Source organism: Bos taurus, chromosome 8 (genome assembly GCF_002263795.3).
Source record: "Bos taurus isolate L1 Dominette 01449 registration number 42190680 breed Hereford chromosome 8, ARS-UCD2.0, whole genome shotgun sequence".
Lineage (NCBI taxonomy): Eukaryota > Metazoa > Chordata > Mammalia > Artiodactyla > Bovidae > Bos > Bos taurus.
In genome coordinates, this window is record NC_037335.1 from 60,592,129 (window position 1) to 60,613,269 (window position 21,141).

The following is a 21,141-nucleotide window of genomic DNA, read 5'->3' on the forward strand; positions in this document are numbered from 1 at the left end:
CACTCGAGCTATCTTCTTGGCCTTTTTGAAGATATAAGTATCTGCCACACGAGTTATAAAGCAAGTTGGTTTTATGTTTCTAAGTCGTTTACACAAACACAGAAACAAAATCTGAATTACTTCCTCAAAGTTAAGTTTGGCTGCTCGGAGCTCAAGAGCTCTATTTTCCTGCTGGAAGTCCCCTACATCCCTCCCTCCAAACACACATGACCCCTACCCTTCCCTACCTAACACAGTAACACCAAACACAACCCAATGTTTTAAGTGTACATCATACATTTATTACCAACAACCCTCTCAACTCCAAAATTGGGCACAGGGATTAAAAATAAAAATTCATTGCACTACTTAGTAAAGCATTACTAGTAACTTTCATAAAAAATGTACAAACTTTGTTAAAAATTTATCAAGCCTTCAAATGATTTGGTTACAGATATTTATAATACGTACATTTAAAACTATATGTTAACTGATACAATGGAGTATGATTTGAGGAAATGACTCAGCAAATGATTCCAAAATACACCCCTGTGAGCTTTCCATAATCTGAAACAAACAGCAAAATGAGGTAACCAAATGTACCAACAGGGGGAAAATAGCTTTCTAATAAAGGCCTAAAGATATCTGTGAAAAATATTCTCGTAAGTGAGTTGGTAGATCTCATTTAAAATATTATAAGAGGCCCAAATATAAGAATCTTAACAAATCACATTTCAGAGAGTGTATAAAATCTAAATAGGCTTTCACATTTTCTAGATTTTGCTTGAAAAAATTCAGGACAGAAAATCCTAATGAGATCTTGATACCTGGAGGCCTTGTTTTTTGTTTTTGTTTTTCTTTTTGGGGAAGAGGGGGTGCTAAAAACCAACAAAGGTGGTATTTCATGCAAAGGAAAACAAAAAAACACAGCCGAGTTAAGGTGGTAAAGCCAATATTGTTTTAGGAGGAAAGGGGAAGAAGGCAAGAAACCAACATCTGCCTGCTATCTGGTGCATCACCTAAGGAGTCAACAGCTGGGTACAAATCAACTGTTCTTTCTCTTCTGCTAGCCACACGGTTGCTAAATGTGGCTAGGTTGAGCTGGTTTGGAACACATGCATGTACGCTCCTAACACACACTAACTACTTAATAAGCAAATCTGCACACATCTCTAAGAGCCCCATGCGAAGAAAAGACATTCCCAAAGAGAGATCAGCCACAAGAGTGCAACAATTCTGGATTTTACCAAAATAGACCCTGCTGCCTCCTAAATTGCCAACGGCCTCTCAAAAATTTAATGGAAAAGGGGTAGTATGACAAGAATTCATCATCCCAGAGAGGGAAGAAAGAGCTACTTTTCCTAGTCATTAGTACAGTGTGCCTTGTTAATTAAGTATCTATATAAATTAGAAAAAGTGCTTTACTTGCATGCTTCAATAAAATGAATACTGAGTGTAGTAATGTTATGTTAGATCTGTACAGATATAAATTTTTTGCAGCTATATAAAAGAGTCTATGTATAAGATGGGCTTTTGCCATTTTAAACATGATTTTTTTAATTAAAAAAAATAAAGATTAAACTATACGTGATTTGTAATGTAGTTGATTATTACACCAGTAATTTTGGTCTTTAACACACTTTATTCATTAGGAACAGGTAGGGAATACTCTAATGATTTAAAAGTAACATGTGCATTTCACCACTGTTTAGATGTATTTCTGATGCACTGACAAATACAGGGGCAAACAAAGTATGCAAAATCCTACTTGTAGGACTAGATAGAGGCAACAGTGTCTGGAAAAGGGCAAAATTGTGCTTCTGTGTGAATTGACTTTACTGAACTCTAAGCTGTGATAAGCTTATAGTCTTCAAGGGAAGGCAAGTAGCATGGCAGTAACAAGTAGTTAACACTGTCTGAGTAGAAAACGGACACAGCCAAACGAAAGCTGAGGTTGGCAGCAAGTCATCACAGTCCTGACTGGAGAACTGCAGCTTGTGCCACTGCAACCAGAAGAAGGACAGCAACTGCACGAAGAGGCAGACAATGGTGAAGACACTAGAAGAATGAGAGGGGAATTCAAACACTGCTAGAAAAATGACTTGAAACGATCTGAATTATGCTCAAGGAACCTATTAAAAAAACAAAGAAATCCACACAGCTATGTATTCTTTTCAGAGCAACTAAATGCAGGTCAATTCCTGTTTTACAGCATTATTTTTTATACAAAAATCAAATCTTCATTTATACTGCAAGTATTCTGGACACCTGTTAATTTTTTTCTCATTCAACAAAAAAGAAAAGTGATAAAACATCAAAGCACACCAGGTCTAAGGAACTCGAGCTGTCACAGCACTTGATCCACCCTGGAAATGAGGATTTCAATGAGAAGCACGTTTACTGAGGGGAGAAGAACTAGACAACTTTCAAAATTGGAGCTTGGCAGAACAGAAACATAGTCTTCTTAAAACAATTTTGTTGCCTGTGGGAGCTTGAACAAATAACATATCAGAAGTCAAGCTGAGTTAACAGATTTTTTTCTGGTGGAATTAGAAGAGGTGAGACTTCATGGGACCAGTGGTATTCTTAGAAATATATTACTCAAATATCTTCAGAATAGACTACAAACCTAAACATTAAAAGAAAAAAAAAAATCACAAGCACGTCTGGCTAAGAAGCTTACTGAAAATGTAAAGGAAAACCAAGAGAGTATCAACATTCAAATCACTGATTGAAATGCTAATATTGCTAACTGATGATGTATGATATTGCACCTTCTTTTTGGAAACAGCAAGTTGGAGATTTAAAAATTTCTTTTTCACGACAAAAATCAAAATTTCAGGTTCATGGAGTGAGAATCTATTACACTTTTTCCTTAAGTGACCCAGTTGGGACCACCAACGAAGAGAAGGTGACAGCTGCCTGAAGCAAAGGAAGAAGGCTTTTCTCATTCCATTCACTGGGAGGGAAGGGGATGGAGTATTCAATGCTTATCGTTGATGCACCCTTAGCAATCAGTGTGCAACAGCAAACACAAGGGGGAAACCAGTGTACAGTACTAGTGCTGTTTAAATAACACACCAGATTATACATTGCAGCATAATTAAAACTACACACACATTCTTGGTACATGCTGGTATATAGGATCTCATACACACGTTAGCTACCATGCCCTCACACAAGTAGTTTCACACATTCTCTCTCTCACACACACAGATACATTTACCATCAACAGTCATACGCTGCACTCATTGCCACTCACAGTTTCTGAAGGCTCTATATAAGGTAGATTGCTATATCATCTGGAGCTACCACTTTTAATGAAAGCACATGCTAAAAGATCACGTCCACTGTAATCTTGCAGCAACACTCGGAATGATCACACAAAAACCAGGGAATGTTAGTGCACACACAAAATTAAGCTAAAGAAAAAGTCTTTGGAGTTCCAATCACACGGTTAGTATAACAATCCCATAATTGTGAAGACTAATTGTAAGCTTTTATAGTTGATTAAGTCACACAGTGCAAAGAAAGGTCCATTGACCCTTTTGGTAAAGGGAGGGCTGGAAGCCACACAGATTAAGTTCAATGGATAGTCCGTATATACATGTGATGAGGAACACCCAAACTAAATTTGTGCTCTTAGGTTGGTCATTCTGAATCCCGATGCACTTCTGAAGCATCAGCTCGGCAGATTGGGCAAGTACGATTTGCCTAAAAACAAAAGAGAGAGCACTTGTCTGAATTTTGACTTACACTGTGAAACATATTAAAAGAAACAGAACTATTTTTACTTTCTACATAGTTTTTACATTCTCTGTTCCTTTAAGAAAGTACAATCATTTAATCTCTTAAAAATACTCCACAAACCTCTAAAACAATAGCCTATGAATAATTCTTTATTTGGTTTGTTTTAACATAGACAAGACTATCCATCACCACTTCAGCCAAATGTAATAACTGGCTTAAAATTAAAACTCCATCTCAACAAATGGCATTACCATTCGTTGTGCTGCTAAAATCAGAAACATAAGCAACACCTGCTCTCTTATGTTCTACAAAGCATTTTTTATCAAATGCTCTCATTTCTATATTATGATAGCTCTCGAGTCAAGTACTCTTTTCATCCAGCTTCTACTATTTGTTCTTCATCTTGCCCAGTACATCCTTATTTCATCAACCTCCTCTATTACCTTCTTCAAGGAGTGGCCGTGATCTTTCTAAAACATGCTTTCAGGATCCAGTCCAAACTCTCGCACACTTCACAGTGACTTCACAAAAAGCTGACTCCTGGTTTTACCTCTGAATCCCCTTCTCGCTACTCTCCCTCACACTCTAGCCATCAGCCACACAGAACACATGCTTTTCTGGTCATCCTGTTCTCACATGTCATGGCTATGCATATATAATAAGTTCCGTTTTCTAAAAAGCTTAGATTCTTTACCTTTAGGATTCAGTTTGGACAAAACTGGGTACCCTTAATCTGTGCTCACATGGAAGACTGATTCTATTTTAACTTATCTGTCTTCCTCTCCAATTTTCAAGTTATCTAAGCCAGTATTATCATCCCCTACTCAGAATAATCTAAAACAAACCAACCCTAAAGTTAACTTAAATTATTTTACTGTATCACATTTTCATCCTACTATTAAAAAAAATTGGGGGGGCTACACCCCACAGCATGTGTTTAGCTCTCCAACCAGGGATTGATCCTGTGACCCCTGCACTGGAAGGCAGTCCTTAACCCTGGACTGCCAGTGAAGTCCCTTTATCCTACTATTAAAAAAGTAGAAGAAAATAAGAAGTCCCTGAAATAATTTCACCCTGGCATACTATCAGAATTTGTGTCTTTGGAATTTTCCCTCCCATATACACAAAGGAGAAAATGGTCAGAATTATGAAAGCTGTGTTTCAATTTAATCAACCTCCACCAAACCATGGACTATGGTCAGTAATAGAAAATTCAATGTCATTCTCTTCAGATGCCATCACTTTACCTTAAGCCATTTGTCGACACACTTGGCATGGAACTCATGGTTACAGGGTAAAACTCTAAGTAGCTGCCTTGACTCAAAATCACACATGCATACTACACACCTGAAATAAACCAGAAAGATTGTTTAACCATAAAACCAAGTAGTTTCTATTTTGTTACAACTATCGAAACCATAAAGCCATTTACTATCTCACTTATCAAAATACCATGTAAATTTTAAAACTAAAATAATCTATCAAATACCCTTAAAAAAGCATGATGTTAAGACATTTAGTAAGAGTGCTTTGTTTTGCTTAGTGAGAGATCAACAAGAAAATTTCTGGTTTAACATCCAAGCCAGCCTTAATACTGAAGATGCTATTATATTCAACAGTGTTGAAACAGCTGGACATTCATATGCAAAAGAATGTAGTTGGACTCCTACCTCACACAGTATATGAAATTAACTAAAAAATGAAAAAACTAAATATAAGAGCAAAAAACTATTAAACTCTTAAAGAAAATACAAGTGTAGATCTTCATGACCTTGGACTAGGCAGTTCAGTTCAGTTCAGTCAGTCGTGTCCAACTCTTTGTGACCTCATGGACTGCAGCACACCAGGTCTCCCTGTCCATCACCAACTCCCAGAGTTTACTCAAACTCATGCCCATTGAGTCGGTGATGCCATCCAACCATCTTATCTTCTGTCGACCCCTTCTCCTCCTGCCTTCAATCTTTCGCAGATCAGGGTCTTTTCAAATGAGTCAGTTCTTCACATCAGCTGGCTAAAGTATTAGAGTTTCAGCTTCAGCATCAGTTCTTCCAATGAATATTCAGGACTGATTTCCTTTAGGATGGACTAGCTGGATCTCCTTGCTGTCCAAGGGACTCTAAAGAGTCTTCTCCAACACCACAGTTCAAAAGCATCACTTCTTCGGTGCTCAGCCTTCTTTATGGTCAACTTTGACATCCATACATGACTCCTGGAAAAACCATAGCCTTGACTAGACGGACCTTTGTTGGCAAAGTAATGTCTCTGCTTTTTAATAAGCTTTCTAGGTTGGTCATAACTTTTCTTCCAAGGAGCGAGCGTCTTTTAATTTCATGGCTGCAGTCACCATCTGCAGTGATTTTGGAGGCCCCCAAATAAAGTCCCTTACTGTTTCCACTGTTTCCCCATCTATTTGCCATGAAATGATGGGACCAGATACCATGGTCTTCATTTTCTGAATGTTGAGCTTTAAGCCAACTTTTTCACTCTCCTCTTTCACTTTCATCAAGAGGCTTTTTAAGTTCTTCTTCACTTTCTGCCGTAAGGGTGGTGTCATCAGCATATCTGGGGTTATTGATATTTCTCCTGGCAATCTTGATTCCAGCTTGTGCTTCATCCAGCCCAGCGTTTCTCAAGATGTACTCTGCATAGAAGTTAAATAAGCAGGGTGACAATATACAGCTTTGACATACTCCTTTCCTGATTTGGAATCAGTCTGTTGTTCCATGTCCAGTTCTAACTGCTGCTTCCTGACCTGCATACAGACTTATCAAGAGACAGGTCAGGTCAGGTGGTCTGGTAGTCTCATCTCTTGAAGAATTTTACACAGTTTGTTGTGATCCACACAGTCAAAGGCTTTCGTGTAGTCAATAAAGCAGAAGTAAATGGTTTTCTGGAACTCTCTTGCTTTTTCAATGATCCAACGGATGTTGGCGATTTGATCTCTCGTTCCTCTGCCTTTTTTAAATCCAGCTTGAACATCTGGAAGTTCACGGTTCATGTACTGTTGAAGCCTGGCTTGGAGAATTTTGAGCATTACTTTACTAGCACGTGAGATGAATGCAATTGTGCGGTAGTTTGAGCATTCTTTGGCATTGCCTTTCTTTGGGATTGGAATGAAAACTGACCTTTTCCAGTCCTGTGGCCACTACTGAGTTTTCCAAATTTGTTGGCATATTGAGTGCAGCACTTTCACACCATCTTCTTTTAAGATTTGAAATAGCTCAATTGGAATTCCATCACCTCCACTAGCTTTGTTCGTAGCGATGCTTCCTAAGGCCCACTTGACTTCACATTCCAGGATGTCTGGCTCTAGGTCAGGGATCACACCACTGTGATTATCTGGGTCGTGAAGATCGTTTTTGTACAGCTCTTCTGTGTATTCTTGCCACCTCTTCTTGATATCTTCTGCTTCTGTTAGGTCCCTACCATTTCTGTCCTTTATTGAGCCCATCTTTGCATGAAATTTTCCCTTGGTATCTCTAATTTTCTTGACGCGATCTCTAGTCTTCCCCATTCTGTTGTTTTCCTCTATTTCTTTGCATTGGTCACTGAGGAAGGCTTTCTTATCTCTCCTTGCTATTCTTTGGAACTCTGCATTCAAATAGGCAATGGTTTCTTAAGCATGATATCAAAAGCGTAAGAAACAACAACCAAAAAAGGCAGATAAATTGAACTTTATCCTTTAAAATAAAGGGGGATACTAAAGATGCTTTATAAATCTAAAGTGAAAAGACAACTAACTCATAGAATTAAAGATATTTTTGAAAATCATGTGTCTTACAAGGACCTATATATATAAAATATAAATAACTCCTACAACTCAATAAAAGCAACCCAATTAAAAAACAAAGAATGTGAATACACATTTCTCCAAAGAAGATACATAAATGGCCAGTAAGCATAGTAAGAGCTCAACATCACTAGCCCAGCTGGAAAATGAAATCCAAAACCTCAAGAGATAACACTTCATTCCCACTAGGGCTGCTAGAATCAAAAGACAGACAATAACAAGCACTGGTGAGGATGGGGAGAAAAGGAAACTTCTGTACACTGCTGGTGAGAATGTAAAATGGTGTGGCCCATTAGGAATGAAATGATACAAGCTACAATATGGTGGTCCTTGAGAACATTATGCTAAATCAAGGAAGCCAGACCCAAAAGACCCCTTGTTATATTGGTTCCATTTACATGAAATGTCCAGAACAGGCCAATCTATGGAGATAAAAGTAAATTAGTGGGGGCCTGAGTCAGGGCTTTGGAGGGTTGGGGAGCAATGGGGAGTGGCTATTAATTGATAAGGTATTTCTACTGGGGGTGATGAAAATGATATTAATTTGACTGTGATGATGGTTGCAAAACTCTTATTAATATACTTAAAAACCACTGGATTGTACACTTTAAATGTGAACTATATCTCAGTAGAGTTGCTATTAAGAAAGATGCTATAATAAGCAGAATCTTTAGGTAAACCCCTCAAATTTTACAGGTATGAGACTTTTCGATTTAATATAAAACATTCTAGAGTTAAAAACCGTAAGATTTCTAGGCTCATAAAAATCCAGAACAGCACTGTCTAGAACCTTCTTAGGTGACAGAAATGCCATATACCTCTATCTTTTGATACAGCATCACTGGCAAGTGCAACTAAAAATTTTAACTTTAACAGCTATCTTATTGGACAGAACAAGCCTAGACTATGAAAACGGTCATTACTTACCTTCATCAAGTTATCTTTGACTTTCAAGCTTTTATTTCATGAAGGTGGAAAAGTAAATTTAATACAGAAAGATGTCAGAAAAATGTACTTACAAAGTCTGTTCTGACTGGTGGTTGTTAGGATTGAACCGGTAAGAAGGAAGTTGTTCAATATCTGCTTTAGTCAGTCCTCGAGGCTTGGCCTCTCCCAGTCGCTCTGCTAGGTTTAACAGGGCCTATAGAGGGAAAGAAAGATGTATCTGCATATCCTTCTCTGAATTTTATATTCCAACATATATATTTTTTAAAATTAGCTTTATTATGGAAAAATTTTAAATATATACTAAAGTAGAAAAATAGTATAAAGAAATTACTTCCATATGCCCATTACCCATGCTCAACAGTTCATGGCTAATTTTATTTCATTTTTCACTGTCCACTCCTACATCCACATTATTTTGAAAGAAACCTAAAACATGATATTTCACTGGTAAGATAGTTCTGCTTTTCTGTTTAAGGCAGTCCGTCAACCTCAGCATTTTGGACACTTGAGGCTTGGGTAAAGTTTTGTTGTAGGGGGTTGTCCTATGCACTGCACAATGTTTAGCAGTAACCCTGGTCTCTACAACATCTGCAATGGCTCAGCACTGAAGAATCTGCCTGCAATGCAGGAGCCGCAGATTCAAATCCCTGGATGTGGAAGATCCCCTGGAGAAGGGAATGGCAATCCACTCCAGTATTCTTGCCTGGAGAATCCCACGGACTGAGGAGCCTGGCGAGGAGGATCGAAAAGAGTCAGATATGACTGAAGCAACTTAGCCCATGTGCGTTGGTCTATACAAAAGTTATCTCCAGACTTTGCTAAATACCTTTTAAGGGATAAAACTATCCCCAGGTTGAGAACCACCAGCACTTTAAAAACTAAAAGATTATTTAAAATGTAACAACAGAACATTACACTCTCCAAACTAGTAATTCCTTAATGTTAAATATCTTTGATTGTTTCAATTATTTTCAATACTCTTTGAAATAGTTCGTTCAAATTAGGATCCAAATAAACCATGTTACCACTGCCTGATGTCTCAAGTATGTATTTTTACTCTTCTATTTGTTAAAGAAACCAAGTCAACCACCTGTAAAAGTTCCCAGTCTGAATTTTGCTGACTGAACCTCCCCACACCGATTCCTGTGGTTTAATACATTCCCTGTCCCCTCTCAGTTCAGTTCAGTTCAGTCGCTCAGTCGTGTCCGACTCTTTGCGACCCCATGAATCACAGCATGCCAGGCCTCCCTGTCCATCACCAACTCCCGGAGTTCACTGAGACTCACGTCCATCGAGTCAGTGATGCCATCCAGCCATCTCATCCTCTGTCGTCCCCTTCTTCTCCTGCCCCCAATCCCTCCCAGCATCAGAGTCTTTTCCAGTGAGTCAACTCTTCGCATGAGGTGGCCAAAGTACTGGAGTTTCAGCTTTAGCATCATTCCTTCCAAAGAAATCCCAGGGCTGATCTCCCCCTTCAGAATGGACTGGTTGGATCTCCTTGCAGTCCAAGGGACTCTCAAGAGTTTCTCTAGCACCACAGTTCAAAAGCATCAATTCTTTGGCGCTCAGCCTTCTTCACAGTCCAACTCTCACATCCATACATGACCACAGGAAAAACCACAGCTTTGACTAGATGAACCTTTGTTGGCAAAGTAATGTCTCTGCTTTTGAATATGCTATCTAGGTTGGTCATAACCTTCCTTCCAAGGAGTAAGCATCTTTTAATTTCATGGCTGCAGTCATCATCTGCAGTGATTTTGGAGTCCAAAAAAATAAAGTCTGACACTTTTCCACTGTTTCCCCATCTATTTCCCATGAAGTGATGGGACCGGATGCCATGATCTTTGTTTTCTGAATGTTGAGCTTTAAGCCAACTTTTTCACTCTCCACTTTCACTTTCATCAAGAGGCTTTTTAGTTCCTCTTCACTTTCTGCCATAAGGGTGGTGTCATCTGCATATCTGAGGTTATTGATATTTCTCCCTGCAATCTTGATTCTAGCTTGTGTTTCTTCCAGTCCAGTGTTTCTCATGATGTACTCTGCATAGAAGTTAAATAAGCAGGGTGACAATATACAGCTTTGACGTACTCCTTTTCCTATTTGGAACCAGTCTGTTGTTCCATGTCCAGTTCTAACTGTTGCTTCCTGTCCTGCATATAGGTTTCTCAAGAGGCAGATCAAGTAGTCTCTACTTCCTGTAATTTGGAAGGTTTTACTATTTCCATCATACTGCTCAGCATGTCTTGTTTTTATGTTAGCACTGATGGAACACTGCCTAGGATCCATTAATTCATTAAAAATTGTAATATTCTATTATTCTTTATTTATTAGATAAAATGCTTTTTATATTGATCAACTGCCTCATATCAAACTATACTTAGTTGCATAATTTATATGAAAGTGGAAGGATAAGACCAACAAATTTATTTTCTATTGTTTTTTTTTTTGAAGTATCACTCATGAACTCATGGATTTTAACTCAGGTGGTAAGTTTCAACACATTGTAGCTATTATATTTATTGATTTTACCCTGCTGCTGCTGCTGCTAAGTCGCTTCAGTCGTGTCCGACTCTGTGTGACCCCACAGACGGCAGCCCACCAGGCTCCACCATCCCTGGGATTCTCCAGGCAGGAACACTGGAGCAGGTTGCCACCAATGCATGAAGGTGAAAAGTGAAAGTGAAGTCGCTCAGTCGTGTCCGACTCTTCTCGACCCCATGGACTGCAGCCTACCAGGCTCCTCCGTCCATGGGATTTTCCAGGCAAGAGTACTGGAGTGGGGTGCCATTGCCTTCTCCGTGATTTTACCCTAGTCCCTCCATTTTCCTGGTTTTCCATAGTTCTAACTGTTCGTTTGCTTTCTACAATCAGGCAGCCATGTACAGGTCGCTTGCCCCCCACCCCCTTTTTTAAGGCTACCACTGGTTAAGAGAATAGGTAACAAAGAAACATTGATGGACAACGAGAGGAATAAGTTTAACTTTCCATAGACTCAATAATCAATGCTGTGGTAACTGTTGCTACTTCTGGTACAGCCTTACTTGGAGAAATGGGTCACCTAAAAGACTCTTTCCCCATTCCCCATGCATGCCCCCCAGTGTCTCTAAATGCTAAATAGATGGTAACTTGTTAAATTTTATCAATGCTGACTATAATTAACTGTAAAATTTATGATACAGGTGATATATCTTTTATACCTCTATTTTATATTCTATAGGATACTTAGGTCAACTAATACAATTTATTGACTACTATGTTAAGGCCTTATTGGATGGAGAGTAAAATGATATTGAGCCCTTAACAAATCTACATGATCAGAAGGCAAGACAACTGAAGGCAGGACATAATAATTATGCATAGTTGTATAACACCTATGAGGGCAAAAAGGAGAAAGACTCATACAGACCTGGGAATAGACCAGAACTGCCTTTCACAGAGGCAGCATTAGTTGGGTCTTGAAAGACAGCCATGTGTAAGAAGTGGGCAAAGTTCTTAAGAAGAACCAAGGGAAGTAAAGGCACTGAAGCAAGGATGTACAGGAGAGACTCAAAAAATGATGAGTACTCTGGAATAGGGAGTACTGGAGGCATGCACACTATGATAAAACCACAAATAGCAAATACTTTCTTGACTGGATTAAAGTACAATTTTGCAGAAGATTAAACATGTCAACCCCAAATATAATTTAGAAAGAGACTCTAACGCCAAACACAAAATATTTTTCTTTTACTGGGATGGTATCACTGTTTTTACCACTGATATGTATATGATCTGTTTAACAGAGAGCTGTCTTGCTTTCAGCAATATGACTTATGATAATTTTAGTACAAAATGCCTAAAGGATAACCAACTCCTTTTCTTACTACTCTGTTCAAAACTAGCATAAACAGTGTAGAAACATAAAATTATTATAGCCCATTTCTCAAGAGATCTGAGACTGGAATCCAAAGGACACTGCAATATGACTGTACATGCAGAAAGTAACATAACAGCATTTTAAAAATGACAAAAGAATACAGCATTTGGCCTGATTTCTTCCACATGCATTAAAAAGGGGGGAGGGATGCTGTAAGACTATGTGTGTCTTTCCTCTCTGTACCCAGATTCCATTTACCTAAAAACAAATAACAAAAAACCTGTTCCAATATTTATGTTGTATAGAGACTAAGTGAGGCTGGGGTAAGCAGCAGCCAGCCAGCAGTACCAAAACAAAGTCAGTCACTCACATTCAACATTTCCAAATCCAAATATGTCTCCCAACCCTTTAACTGTCCACTCTACTCCAAACCTCAAATAATACAGCAATGTCAACATCATCTAAATTAAGTGGTATTATCTATTTGCCCTGACATCTTGGAGGCAGCCCTCCTCACAAGCTATTGCAGTCCTTTTGCAGAGCATCTTCTCTTGGAACCCTCCCACTCACAACCCTGACACTACCATAAACCATTCAATGATCAAATCCTGTTGATTCTAGTGTTAAAATGTTTGTCAAAGTGTATTCTTTTCTACTTCAAGTTTTCATAGTTCAGAACTTGCATGGTTTTATAATTTACTGTCTGGTAAAAATTGGTTACCCTGCCACCAACTCTGAACCACTTCATCTATTTCTTCATGCTACTAATTCTGACTCTTTAAGATAGCAATCTGATCGATAAACACCAAAATATTTAGTGGTTCGTTCCTCCCACAATATTCAAAATTATGTTCATTCTGTACCAGGGCAAGCACAGGGCACTCAAATACAACCAGTTGAGTTTTTCAATCAAATCTCTAGGTTCTCCTCTCACTTTAGCTAGATATTATGTTCTTCCTCAAGAATATCCAGCATTTCCCTGCCTCAATCTTAGGCATGAAAAAGCTTTCCCATCCCTCAGGAACTGACTCTTTACACTTCTGCGGCCGCAAAATGTTTTCAGAATATCTGATCTTAATTCATCATTTTCTCATTTACATTCTCTCACAGGAAGTGTATGTAATTCTAATAGAGAACACCAGTCTATCTTGTTATCATAACTATGTGGCACATGTTGAAATAATTTTTGATATATCTGTATCTTGAAATATACAATGGATTTACCTAGTGTTTAATTAGATGAATGAGTTGAGTAGTACAGTATTTTTATGCATACAAAGTTCCCCAAATCAACTCACAGTTCATCTACTAACCTCGTAATTTTCTACTTCTCCATCTTCCACATCCAATTCAAAGCTGAAAGTTGGGCCCACTGCAGGTGGCACTGGAAGCATTGATCTGCAGTGAAAATAACCAACACAAGGATTGATACATTAATGCATTGTATCAGTGAACAGGATGAGAAGAACATGGCCAGTGCTACAGGGATAAAGAATGAATGTTGATCAGTGACAACCCTTTAAAGAAACTGATTTTACTAGCAATAAACAATTAAAAACTGACATTAAAAGAATATCATTTGCAACAGCATAAAAAAACATGAAGTATTACAGATGAATTTAACAAAACATGTGCAAGACCTGTAAAATAAAAACTGTAAAAATACTGCTAGGATAAATTTGAAAAGGTAATAGACAGAGAAATATACCATATAAGTAGGTCAGAAGATTCAATATTGTTAAAGATGTCAATTCTCTTCCAAAACTCATCTATGGATTTCACATAATCCCTACCTCACGTAATCCCTACCAAATTCCAGCTTTTTTAAAGTAGAAACTGATTTGCTGATTTTAAAATTTATATGGACATGCAAAAGACTTTAAATAAAATCAGTTTAAGAACAAAATTAGGAGATTTATAGTATCTGATTTTAAGATAATAAAGCTACAATTTTCAAAATAGTATGATATAGGCACATAGCCGTCTGGTATAAAAACAACATTCCCTAGCCTTTCTAGAAGTACTTACAGACATGGGTCTAGATTCTAACCAACAGGAGTTATACATGTCGGCAGGAATCATACATGCAACTTCTAGTAATTATCCTTGAGAGGAAGCAGGTAGGCAGAGAGATTCAGTTTCATTTTTGCTAGCTAGAATGTGGATGTGACGGCCAGAGCCTGAGAAGTCATCTTATATCATGCAGAGGAAACCATAAAATTTTGAGGATGGTAGACCCATTCTTCAGAGTTATGGAGTTAACAGACCATGTCTGAATCACCTAATTCTAGGCTTCACTGCACGAGAAAGATAAAAAGAACTATGATGTTTAACCTATGGGTGTTTCTGTTACAAATCTAATCCTAGCAGAGTATTTCTAAGGCACAGATATAACTTTTCTCTCTCGCTTCCCTTGAGAGAAGTGGCAGCATTAAATGCTAGATAACCATGGAAGGTGGCGAGTGACGCCTGCTGTGAAAGAGGCAACCCATTTAAGCTTCTCTACCTAACTTCTGGTGTACCCCTGCCCCACTTCTCCCCTGTCCTTGCTCTTCTCTTTCAGCCTTAAATGGTCCCCCACCCCCTCTTAACATCAAATAAAAACAAGTATCTAAGACATATAAAATTGTTCATAAAGGGAAGAGTATCTCAAGGGTGTCAAAATTCAGAACTCAATAAAGAATAAGACAGAACTTACAACACATATGGTAGTAAGCTGGGATGGTAAGGGGGTGGTGGTATGGGCTGCTGGGATCGGTATCTACTGCGTCCTGTGAGCCTCCGAGGCATAAATGGAGGATAAGGCTGTAGAGAAAAAATGTTAAGACAATTTAACATCATTCCACATCCACAACTTTTTAAGGTGTTAAATAAAGTCTCTTCTTTTTTAAAAACCTAGAAAGTTATTTATTGTTCAAGGGTATTTAGTATTTCTTAAATGTTAACAAAGGTGCAGCAACTAGTTTAAAACAAGAATACTCTTAGGTGTGCTTCTAAACACAATTTTCCAACTGACTGCAAGAATACATTTAAAATTCGAAACATGTAGAATTATACTGAAGCAGAACTCAAAACAAGTTAGTTACCAAAGCGAGCAATAAATTAATAACAACGAATGAAAACTTACTACTCCATACGAAACCTCCTGATGCAAAGGATCATGTGTTAGGAACTGCAAAGGAGCTGATGGAGGTAATGTCGGGGGATGGGCAGATGGAGGGTAAGTAAAACCTCCCACAGGAAGATGTTCTCCTAAGAGTTCCACTTCGTTTTCTATCCTTTGCAGAGGCTGAGGGGGGGAAAAAGCAAACTAATATACTTCCAGTGTTTAGATAGATAGACTGTGCTGTATAACAAAATTCAAAAAACCCAAAGGTATCTTTTGGGTCATGCATTTCCTGATGTTCACATCAATCTAAATTCATACATGTGGACATACAGCCTACAGTAATACTGCCTTTAACTGAATTTCAATAAGAAGATCTCTCAAGCATGTTATTACACATTTCCACTATTCACTAAATGATACATATCTTTCACTATTTGAACTTTCCCTTAAAAATGATATAAAGAAAGACAAAAAGTCATGTAGTAAGCCAGTTACACGAAAGTTGAAGTTACTTAAGTCATGGCACACTGAACTACATCAATTTCAGACACAACCTTTTAACAGACGAAATCAAAGATGGTGTATACTGTAAATGAGAACTAGGGCTAAATACTATAGAACACAGCAGGCAGTTATTTTATAGTAGAAAGCTTACGGGCTTTGGCATTAGACAAACTCTTGGTGCTGTAAATAATGAGCCCTGTGGCTCTTATAGAAATTACTTAATCTGAACCTTAATACTGTCATCTGTAGAACTGACATGTTCATAGCCTACTTCCGAAGTGTGATTTGAACACCAAGACAATGTTCAGAAAGCACACAGTGCTTTGCAAAGCACATAGCCTATGTTGCCCCCTCCCCCCAATCTTTTATAAAAAAATAGCTTGAGATAAAATTCACATACTATAAAATTCACCCTGCTAAGGGGTACAATTCAGTGGATTTTAGTATATTCACAAGAGTTGTACAATCATCACCACTGTCTAATTTCCCTCAGACATTCCCAAGTTCTAGACAACTGCTAATGTACTTTATATTTCTATACACTTATTTTGGACATCTCATATATATGGAATCACACAGGATGTGGCCCTTGTATCTGGCTTCTTTCACTTAGCATGGTTTCAAGGTTCATCCATCTTGTAGTCTGTATATTAGTACTTTGTTCTTTTTGGAGTTGAATAATCATCTACTGGATACATATACCATGCCTTGTTTATCCACTCATCAGTTAATGGACATCTGGAATGTTTCCACTTATGGCTATTAGGAATAATGTTGCTATGAACATCTGTGTACACATTCTGGGGCTGATGCTTTCAATCTGATCTCTTGGGAACAAATGTTAGTCTAACTTCTTCCCACAGTTAAGAGAACAGCAACACATTATTCAAATACAAGTAACTGCTAACAGTTACTGTGGAAAGTTATGTATGCTTGTATGATGGCTAAATTTAGTTTTAACCTTGAATTCCCAGGTACTGGAAGCTTCCTAAGGAACATCCTGGCATGAATCCTGTTCTGATTCTAATAAAAGATTTTCTTGTGGGAGTAGTTTCAACTTTTCAGATTAGCCAAACTTCTGTCATAATTGGCTTCTAATTTTCAGGAAAGCAGCCAGGTAAGCTCGTATCTCACCTCTTCCTGAGACTAAGCATGGTGTATAAATCCTAAGTAAAGCATGGTCAGGCTCTGTTAGGGTAAACCATCAAGCTCCATTCACAAGACCATTTCCACTCAAAGCATTTCCATATGTTCTTTCCCTTATTCTCCTTTAATCATGGTTCAGATGTTCAACTTGGCCTGTCTAGAAAACAATGGGGCCTTCTTCCTGTGTGTTTTCCCGCACTGATCCCTCCAGCCCCTGGAAATATTATGCCTCTCAGCTATATTCCAGCTCCAGGACAGAGTGAACTATGCTAACAGAGTATCTCATCTACTTTTCATCAGAACACAGCATAAAACCACCCTTTGGAAAAAAACAATTGAGGTTCAAAGGATTACTTACTTGCCTAAATGAATATAAATATTATTCTAACAAGTATAAACATTTTTATAATATTTTCATTTTCCCATTTTAGAAACGTATGAAAGGAAAAACTAGAACTGTGTTTTTTTTTTTCCAGATTCAATTTCCAAAGGATTGCAGATACAAAAGAATAAATTTGATTAGACAAGTTTCATATAAAATAACTAGAAAAACTTAATAAACCAAGTAACTGTAGGTACAATTATTGCTTATATATATTTCTATGTGTGGGGGTTCTTAGTTCTTTTAAGAACCAGCAAAGTGTCATAGTTACAATTTTTAAATGATAACAACTTAAACATCTACTAAATTAATCTGTCTTTTACGTCTAAACATTCTGTAAAAGTTAAAGACAGAAGAGATACCTACCGATCGTGACTGCTGTGTTTGGAAAGGGACAAACTGGCTTGGAGGTGGCAAATGAGGAGGATGATGGGGAGAAAGATGGGGAGGATGTAAAATAAACGGATCACTGGAAATAAGGGGTGGAAATGCAGCATACGGTACTGGTAAGTGCTGAACAGAACATGCTTGAAGCATCTGTAAGAGAAATCATTTTTTGTTGAGAGTATCAGAATATATTAATTAAAAAAAAAACTATACAATCAGATTGAAATGTTACTCCCAGAATCATAAAAATGTCTTAATAACCTATAGTAACAATAAGATACTTATGCATTTTTGCATTAGTACAATAAATTGTAACTAGTAATTATTCTGGATTTTACATAGCTCTTATAAATCAGTCAAAACACCTATCTTTTACTTAAGCTTTTGTAATACCTATGAAAATGAAGGGAAAGTGCCACAGAGAAGGAATCTCTTCCCACTTGGCTTAAAATGTAGCAGACAGTACTGCTTTCCAAGAAGCTGTCCTTTTCAATCTTGTAATTTTTTTTATTTCTAAGAGCCCAATTCACAACTAAATGCTTTATGATCTCTCAATATTTTAGTTTGCTAATTTAGCACATTGGTTCTATAATCTATTAATGAGAAACCATGCATGGGTAAATTAATCTGTTAAATTGGTGTTAGTACTTGTATGTATGTGTTTGTTTTAATCTCAAATTCAGACAGGATTATTAGGATTTTAATAAGATTTAGCAAAGTGCTTTACTTTGAAGACTTTATTGACCTTAGACAAGTCATTTAAATTCTCTGGTTTTCAGCAACCTATTTTTCAAATAAGGGGGCTGAACTAGGGGCTGGTAAAGGACAAAGTATAAGAGGCAAAGGAGTATGAACTCCTGTTTTCGCATGCTAATTGCTTCTATGATATTAAGCACACCATTTTCAATTTCATCATTTAGAAAATGAGGGTACTATTTTCATCACAGGCTTCCTATAGTATGGAATAAGTAAGTCTAAGCAACTCAAAGTGCCTATTAAAAACCCAGCAAGTGTTGAGACTATTAATGTTGATCACCAAATTCTCTGAGACTTAATTACTAATCAGTTCAATATCCTAAGTTAAAACCTGAAGGACAATCTTTATTAAGGTTTAATTATAAACAGTGCAGACATGTGAAGGAACATGCTTTGACCTTCAAAGAATGTTAAAATATGTGTAATTTAATTAACGTAAAAACATATGAAGTTTTAAAGCTAATTCTACTTTACTGTTACTGTATAGGTGCAACTGAGATTTCTGTTGCAATAAAACTGCATTTTTTTACTTGAAAGTGAAAAGCTCCAAGTCTCTTGTGTTTTGTTTATATAACATATTTCGCCACTCTATAGAAGTACTGCACAGACTTACTGGAGGAGGCACACTACAGACAGGGAGGTGCTGTCCACTGAAAACCACAGAGCATCCTGGGACCTGTTGTGTACTGCAAGCAGGGATGTGCTGGCCTGTGCAGAGGGGAATCCCATGTGGTGCCACTGTTGTTACTGTGTAAGAAACAGGGACGGTGCCCTGATGGAGCTATTAGAAAAGAAACAGAACAGAAAGATGTGAGTGTGAGTTTGGATAAACTTTTAACAGTTTGGATAAAACATCAATTATTAAAAATTAAAATCTGGGCATTTATTGATTCTATTCTTAGCTGCAAAGATTGTTCACAATGTACTTCTGCAACAGTTTCAACCAAAATATTCTTGTTACTGTAGAGAAAAGCTGTTTCAAGAGCAGTATATGATATACATTGAACTGGGCCTGACTCTTCACTCAAAAAAACTTGTAAAGTCCAGGAGATAATGAACTGCTATATTAACTCTTCAAGCCTGCTCTACAGAGCAGAAAACTTTTCTAAGGAGGAAATCTGAAAAAAAGAAACATGTCTGCTAATAACCTGCTCACATTCAACAGGAGGGAAAAAACCATTTGTTTAATCCAACTAGTGAAACGGAGAAGGCAATGGCACCCCACTCCAGTACTCTTGCCTGGAAAATCTCATGGATGGAGGAGCCCAGTAGGCTGCAGTCCATGGGGTCGCTAAGAGTTGGACACGACTGAGCGACTTCACTTTCACGCATTGGAGAAGGAAATGGCAACCCACTCCAGTGTTCTTGCCTGGAGCATCCCAAGGACGGGGGAGTTTGTTGGGCTGCCGGTCTACGGGGTCGCACAGAGTCAGACACGACTGAAGCGACTTAGCAGTAGCAGCAGCAGTGAAACGTTAAGTAGCATTTTAAAAAAAATAAATAATTCCCTTCTCCCCTGGTCAGTTTTATTCCCATCCTATCTATCTGGAAGCAAATGACATTTAAAAATATGTCCTCCTGTATCATTCTCCATGAGCATATAAACATATGCATGAACTATTGTCATGCTTGTTTTTGTTCTTAACAGAAATATTACCCTGCAACTTACTTTTTCCAATTAATATTGTAGATATCTCTTTAAAGAAATTAAAGCCATCTCATTCTTTTTGACACTAACAAGATATTTCAAATACAGTCATCACTTTAACACAATCCTATCATTCATATACTAAAGGACTTTAAGTTGTATCACCTTTTACCAATACAAATAACAGCCATAAAAAACATCACTGAACATATATCCTTACACATTAGTTTCATTTATTTCACAGGGATTACTGGGTAAAGGGGTGAATGTATTTTAAACTTTAGCAAAAGTCTGGATGGATTAAATCACAATCCCAATGGTAGTAACAAGACTCTCAGCACCTCCACTCAAGGCAGATGTACAATATTTGCATAATAAGCATGCTTGCTTGTTATATACAAATACTACAATGGGGGAAGGGGGAAAAACCAGTATCTACCGGATTTACTTTAAATTTATATTTCTCAGATTAGAGAGGTTGAACATCTTTTAATATGCTTATTAATCATCTAGATTTCCTTTTATGTAAATAATCTATATCCTGTGTTCACTGCCCACTTTCTATAAGGCTGTCCATTCATATTAACTTATAGTTTGGCTTTTTACTTAGAGACACATGTAATATTTTCTCAGTCTATGATTTCTCTTTTGATAAATCTTTTATTTAATGGTAAATCAACATTCCCCTTTCCTCTAAACTGAATTACCTCTTTCTATTCAGTAACTTCCCAAACATACCTAGATCTATTTTGTGCCAAATTTGTGTTGTCTCAATTATAGTCTCTTACTAGAAAAGTCAGTATCTAGTAAGACAAGTTCTTCTCATTATCATACTTTCTTCTCATTTTATTTTTGGGCCATTTTTTATACATTTATTCTTATGTAA

General features: G+C 37.5%; 1 protein-coding gene across 31 annotated transcripts in view; it reads right to left on the bottom strand.

Annotated features, from left to right (window-relative positions):
- Positions 1-260: 260 nt before the first annotated feature.
- The window catches only part of RNF38 (ring finger protein 38), a 121,747-nt gene continuing 100,866 nt past the window's right edge, over positions 261-21,141 (bottom strand). For 28 of the 31 annotated variants that reach the window (XM_024995812.2, XM_024995811.2, XM_059889141.1 and 25 more), the window contains 8 exons: positions 19,221-19,388; positions 17,831-18,001; positions 15,451-15,612; positions 15,022-15,128; positions 13,637-13,721; positions 8,539-8,660; positions 4,977-5,076; positions 261-3,693 (listed from right to left, as the gene is read on the bottom strand). In XM_024995812.2, coding sequence (XP_024851580.2) covers positions 3,631-3,693; positions 4,977-5,076; positions 8,539-8,660; positions 13,637-13,721; positions 15,022-15,128; positions 15,451-15,612; positions 17,831-18,001; positions 19,221-19,388 — 978 coding nt within the window. In that variant the 3' untranslated portion in view covers positions 261-3,630. The remainder of the gene's footprint in view (positions 3,694-4,976; positions 5,077-8,538; positions 8,661-13,636; positions 13,722-15,021; positions 15,129-15,450; positions 15,613-17,830; positions 18,002-19,220; positions 19,389-21,141) is intronic. The other 3 variants (NM_001034581.2, XM_059889142.1, XM_024995813.2) reach the window with 3 other exon arrangements.